General features: G+C 39.0%; 1 protein-coding gene across 1 annotated transcript; it reads right to left on the bottom strand.

The window, feature by feature from the left end:
- Positions 1 to 3624: 3624 nt before the first annotated feature.
- On the bottom strand, positions 3625 to 6561 carry LOC133930627 (mediator of RNA polymerase II transcription subunit 6). Its single transcript, XM_062377309.1, has 5 exons — positions 6049 to 6561; positions 5771 to 5945; positions 5492 to 5561; positions 4326 to 4435; positions 3625 to 3961 (listed from the first exon to the last, which is right to left on the bottom strand). Exons 1-5 carry the CDS (start codon positions 6303 to 6305, stop codon positions 3797 to 3799), a joined length of 777 nt encoding a protein of 258 aa, XP_062233293.1. The 5' UTR covers positions 6306 to 6561; the 3' UTR covers positions 3625 to 3796.
- Positions 6562 to 6784: the final 223 nt, after the last annotated feature.

Here is a 6784-nt window from a genome sequence, read left to right as displayed (position 1 = left end):
TAGATGATCCGAATATCATCGGTACAGAAGAAGAAATAGAGGAAGCAAGTTTATACTTGAAGTCTGAATTTGAAATGAAAGATTTAGGTAAAACTAAGTTTTACTTGGGCCTGCAGCTAGAGCATATGGCAGATAGAATCTCTATACATGAGTCAAACTACACTCAGAAAGTGTTAGAGCAGTTTGGTTTTGAAAAATCATTTTTTGCTAAAACCCCTCTGTTCGGAAGATCATTGCAAGCAGATAAAGATCCCTATAGACCTAGAGAAGAGGGGGATGAAGTGTTGGGACCGGAATTACTATACTTAAATGCAATAGGTGCGCTGATGTATCTGGCTAATTGCACTATATCAGACATAGTGTTTGCAGTAAACCTACTTGCACAATATAGTGTAGAGCCCACTAAAAGATATTAGAAAGATTTGAAGGATATTCTACGCTACTTACAAGGTAATAAAGATTTGAGTCAGTTTTACAGAAAGAATCAGGACCTAAGTCTGGTTGGATACGGAAATGCTAGATATCTGTCAGACCCACATACAGCAAAATCACAGACTATGCTTTCTTATGTGGTGGAACTGCAATTTCTTAGAAATCATCAAAGCAAAGTGTTGTATCTACTTCGACGAACCACTCAAAAATAATAGCTATATAGAAAGCCGCACAGAAATACACATAGCTTAGAAGATTGATCAATCATATCCAGCAGCCATATGATTTGAACACTACTAACACCTCTACCATTATCTATGAAAATAATATTGCATATATCGCACAAGTATAATCAAAATATGTGAAAAGCAACTGAACAAAGTATATTAACCCTAAGTTTTTTTATGCTCATGAATTACATAAGATGAATGAAATAAATGTAATGCATATCAAGTCATATAAAAATCTTGCAAATTTATTCATTATGTCTCTCCCTCTATCTACTTTTGGAAAATATGTTCGTGCTATTGGGATGATGAGGTTTAGAGAGTTGCACATTTTAGAGAGAGAATTTTCATATAATACTGTTATGAAGAATTAAATCTTAGTCAAGAAGATTAAGTACCAAAATTAATCATGAAGATTATATGAAATATTTTGGATGAATTGTATTCTTTTTTCTTTAGATGAGTTTTTCTGAAGTTTCTCATATTAAGGTTTTTAATGAAGCAATTCGTGTGACCATGTTGCGAACTATGTATTATTTCTCCTAATTTTTCTCACTGGGTTTTTGGAGAGTTTTAATGATATGCATTTCGCGAGAAGTGTCTAAGGAAGAGTGTTAGAAAACCTGAAGTTTTATAACAGAATTTGGGATCATTTCGATCTTTAAATATTTGATCTTTTTAAAATAGGTTTTTATCTCGTGAAGATTGATTCTATCTCTCGAGAGTTTTTGATACTATATATACAGGACATCACCTCTCGTTATAAATACAGATAAATAAATAATTAATAACATTTCCACTATTTATATATTATTTTTATAATTATTCTCTTGAAGAATCGTTACACTATATCCGATAGCAGCGCGGACGAAGATGCGTGGTCAACTGTTACAATGCAAAGTCCCGTGGACGAGGATGCGCGGTGCGTTACCACAGTCCACAGTTCGTGCCGTGCCGTTCATGAGCGCACCGGCTAGTCACGCGTTAGTGTCTCGTTGCCTGCGTGCGTCGCCGTGGTCTCGCGCTAGGGGGATTGACCCAGAATTTTAGATCGGTTCGTGACGGGTAGGGATGGAAACGGATCGGATACGCATGGAATCGAATTCGGATAGTACGATTTACCATATTTTAATTCGAATACGAATACGGATCTGGATATCTTCGAATACGAATACGAATCGGATAGTTCGAATACGAATCCGCATTCGGATATCTACTCGATCTTCGAAATTTAGGTTGGAAATTTAAATTTTTGAAAAAATTTGACTGAAATTTGATAAAATTCGAATGAAATTTGTTCTACTTTGATTGGGCCGGAATTTTACAAATTTTGTTCAAAATTCATGTTGGAAATTTAAATTTTTGATCAAATTTAACTGAAATTTGATGAAATTTGATTGAAATTGTTCCAATTTGATTGGGTTGGAATTTCGTTCATATCTGAAATTTCTAAAACTTTAGCAAAATTTGGTTCCCTGGTTGGCGGATACGGATACGAATCGGATATATCTCGAATTCGGATATCCACATTTGAATCCGAATCTCGAAAACGAATTCGGATATATCCATTTTAGTATCCATTTCAGAAACGAATACGGATACGAATATCCATATTTACATTTTAACGGATACGGAATCGGATAATTCGGATTTCCTGCCATCCATTTCCACCCCTAGTGACGGGTGTATAAATTATTTTTAGAGAAAGCCGGACTCTTTATTAGTTAGTACTCAACATTAGATCGGTTCTAAGTACTTTATAACCGAGGGACCAGTTTCCTTGGGGCTTCCATTGTAAATTTAGCGGCGGTATAGGGACGTATACGTCACATCTAAATTTAGCGGCGGTATAGGGACGTATACGACACATCTAAATTTACACGCGTGGGAAAGATTAGGTTCTATGCCACACACTATACACACTATTTAAATAGAAGATGCTTCGTTATAAGCAGATGGTCAGAATTGTACGAGTGATGTTACGTACGCCTGACAGATGGTAGGCAGCATGCAATTCTATAGTAATGGTCATACTATTAATTTTATAATCTTAACAAGTTGACTCTACTTTTACAATCCGAATTTGAAACAAACAGGCAGTTTTTTGTTATAGCTTTTTAAAATCTGCTGGTTGGATTGTGAGAATATGATAAGCTAGTTTTTCTCAGCTTTTAATAGATTGTGAAAGTCCATTTTACTAAAATATCCATCAAAATTTTTTAGAATTTACAATCTAAAAACTTTTTACAATCCAGCTTTTTACAATCCAGCTTTTCACAATCCAGCTTCTATAAACTACTTTTCAAAATCTCCAGCTGAAACAAACAGACCATAAGCCATTCTAAGTATACACGTAAGATACAGAGTGTTCCACTTTAATGCATAACGCCTTGCAATAGTCGTTAAACACTTTCGAGGTGAATTCCCCAACATTTTAAAATTTGGGAAACTTGTTCAATTTGATTATTTAGGATATTAAATGTGCAAAATGTGGTTTATGATAGAAAGTTAACATACATGGCTCCATTTACTGGATGTGTCTATTAATACCATAATGTAAAAAAAAGACCCTGAAAAGAGATTAATCGGCATACATATATCATCCTAAATGTTGTCTAGGAATGATAGCAATTCTTGTTAAATTTTCAATTTTGAGGGTCTAGTTATTAGTTTCCATTTTGTGCATGCTACGTAGAAGTATTCTCATAACTGTAGAATTATTCACTAGTCTCTACATCATACTTATTCTAGGATGTCCAAGTCAATCATGCCTCATTTCTAAATACTGTTTTCATCGGAGCGTAACCCTTCGAGGGTGCAATTTATGCGTAGTGCAGGCTATTTCTGATGACTGGAAAGCTTTCAGCAACAATATTTTTATCTTCGTGCTTCTTGACGCCAATATCATTATTGTAGAATGGAAATCATTTGCATGGTCAACAACAACAGTAGATAACACCAGATCAGATAACATTGGCTAATCTACAAGCTATCCCAGAGCTGTCGAAATTATCACGCCACCAAGGGGTGGTCCTGTTTTCGTCCTTAAATAACCGTTACACAGAATTCAGAGTCCACATTTGCCACTTTCTAACATATAGGTCGCTATTGTATCAGCCGGATTTAACCAACAAATCTCATTGGAATCGTGGTCTTTTAGCAGGGCCTTGATCAATGATAGGGTCGATTTGGGGAGGCAGTGCCTCTGAGGCCAGCATATCATCTGGTGCTTTCTCTTGTTCTGATGCTGATGGTGGGACATAGCCCTCGGGAAAAGGTGGAGGGGGAGGAGCAGGAGGCATCTGCAAATAAACGATATCATAAATTCGAAAACATAATTAACTAAAAGTGTACATAACAGGACGACGAGTTCAACAAATAACTACTCTGGTAATGAAATGCATGCCGTGTTCTTGAAAAGATCAACAATAACCACCCATTAACTTTCTGGCTATGGTAAGACAACAAAACTCGCCAGTAATCAGAGAAAACTCTACAATTTGTACGCAGAAGATAGCCAAGGATGGTTCTGAAGTTCTCGACACAACATTTACTCTGTTGTCTAATTAGAGTTACTATCCACCAAGTGATGTGATAACATAAGTTTTTTTTCTGATTTACATTACATATTAAGTTATTCACCACAGTAAAAAAGAACCATATTACCTTTCGTTTCAAGGATGAGAGGATATGATCAATTCGTTTCAATTCCTTCACATCGATTGCTTCCTTTTGGGTCTTTGATTCAGAGGTTGCTGCATCAGACTCAGTTTCCACTGCGATATACCAAAACAGACATTCCCAGTGACACTTCTATTTGCAAAGTATGAGGAAGAAACAACAGACAACATAAATGCAGCTACCATGGAGTACAAGCAACATGTGATTTATGAATATACGCAGCAACTATTTCATGCATGTGATCTTTCATGCAATTATCACTAAAAATCATGATCAATGGTTCAAGATAAAACGAATTATAAGAAAGTGTGCACAACCAGTTGCCACACACTGCCCAGTGTTCACTGTGTTCTGCCAACCAGGGTTCCAAAAACCAGTGATAACAAGAATTACAGATATCCTGGTCCAAACACCAGGATCTCTAAAGTTGGTGGGGTTTAGGGCATTTAAGTGCTATTGCTAAACCAATGTTAGAAATTAATGCTATTAAGAGGTTGACAAACAACAAAATCGAGAAAAACGCAAAGAAAAGGCACTTGGCTCAGTAACACAAAACTGACATGTAACCTGATTCTTGTTGGGAACCCGGATTGTAAAACACTGGTGCAAACAGATGGAGCACAGCTTGCAGACTAAAAAGAATTGGGGGATCTTTAACACCAAATTTCATTAATAAGCTACAAATTTCAGGGATTTAAATTTAGCGGGGCTGTCATAAAACAGGGGTAGATAAAGAGTGGCTATTATTTTGTAGGAGTCAGCTGGTTCTTCAATTTTTAGTCAGTTGATTTATAAATCAGAATATCCAATGCTTTAGAGGCATACAGTCACAAATTTATATACTGTTCCTTTTTGCGAACCAAATGATAAACCTATCACAGGTTTATCTCTGAGCAATAAAGCTGGTGAATATTTGTTTCTATTGTTCAATTATAGAAAGCCATGAAACATTAAGTAAGCTGATTATTCCACAGGAGTATCACTTGCGATACAACAAAGTTGACTGAAGTTTTGATCTCAATGTCATTTAAGAGGTGAAGTTTTCAACTAGCTATCTTGCCATGGGGATAAGACATTTTCACATTTGATCATATGCTAAACAGGTAAAAAGGAAAGGAACGTACAGAATAGGTAAGAAGCAAGGATCTTACCATTTCCAATCTTCTCCAACTTCGAGCATGCCACAGTAAAAGCTTTAGATATATGATGCATAGCCCTACTCTGCAGTGTTACAAGAACAGTTCAGGGGAAAAATACCAAGGAGCCTAAAATACACAACTAAATTGGTACGAGCCACAGAAATGCCTACAAAACGCAAGGGCCAACTAACCAACAACAGTTATACCACTTCGCAATCGCATTGCCAGTCAGGGAGCGGTAGAAGCTACAATCCCATTGCAAGACATAGGGAAAAGGAAGGGAAGATTTACAATGCGGGAGGCGAAGACGTTGCAGAGCTGCGGCGCTTGGTAGATGGAGCCGTCAAGGATGTAGTAAGCAAGCATGGCGTTCGATTTCTCAGGGCTCTCCCGCCTCTGCTTGCGGATCACGAAGAGGTGCGGCTCCATCACATCGGTCAGCAAGTACTCGATCCCCGTCATCTTCCTGCGACCACCACGCCACACGGATCAAAACAAGCTAACACCAAACCAATTTTTTTGTTGATTGGGGAGAGACGAGGGAGGCAACAGGGAAGCTAGGGTTGTACGTGAGGTGGGACATGTCGAGGGGGTGGATTTGGCGCGAGCGGAGGGACTCGTTGTTGCAGGTGATGTCGTAGAAGGGGGAGAGCGCGAAGTAGTCGAAGACGAGGTTGCGGTCGAGCGGGTAGGTGTTTAGCCACAGCTGGTCGCGGAAGCAGATCCCCGTCATGTCCGTGCCCGGCGGGGGCGGGAGCGCTGCCGCGCCGTCGGGGCCCGGGGGCGCAGGCGGCTGCGCCGGCGGGGGAAGCGGCGTCGCCGACATCGCCGCGCGGGGAGGGATGAATCCCGAGTAGGTATCCTCAGTACACTAAATCGGACGGAAAAGGGGGTGGTGGCGGCGCGGGTTGCGAGGATGCAGGAGGCGGCGAAGCCGGCGAGACGAGAAGGGGGTTCAGGTGGCGGCGAGAAGGGGGCAGAAGGCCTAGTACGGACAAAATCTCGAGGTCTCCAGAGCGCTTGCGCCCAAAAGTCCGAACTGTGTGAAAGAAAGAGATCAGCGTGTGCGACGAGTAGCAATGTAGCATGCACATTCGATTTAGCCTCTGCATCAACACTAGTACGATTGGTCGTCTACATGCAAGCAACCTGATCAAAAGGTATTAGAAGTATATTTGATTATTTATAATCAATATAAATATATATCTGCAGCTGATCAGATAGATACACGCTAGTACCTACTTATCAATATCATAAAATTATTTTTATACGAATAATTATAATTTTAAGTCTTACATCCACTTA

Source organism: Phragmites australis, chromosome 10, assembly GCF_958298935.1.
Source record: "Phragmites australis chromosome 10, lpPhrAust1.1, whole genome shotgun sequence".
Taxonomy (NCBI): Eukaryota; Viridiplantae; Streptophyta; class Magnoliopsida; order Poales; family Poaceae; genus Phragmites; species Phragmites australis.
Note: the sequence above shows the minus strand (reverse complement) of the source record. Positions and strands in the feature narration are given on the sequence as shown.

Bases quoted from the DNA above. Each gene is read 5' to 3' on its own strand.
- LOC133930627 (XM_062377309.1), bottom strand. From the start codon at position 6,305: ATGTCGGCGACGCCGCTTCCCCCGCCGGCGCAGCCGCCTGCGCCCCCG. The intron at 5,946-6,048 runs GTACAACCCTAG...TGGTGGTCGCAG, and splicing joins CTCGACATGTCCCACCTCAC to GAAGATGACGGGGATCGAGT. The intron at 5,562-5,770 runs GTAAATCTTCCC...GTAACACTGCAG, and splicing joins ACGTCTTCGCCTCCCGCATT to AGTAGGGCTATGCATCATAT.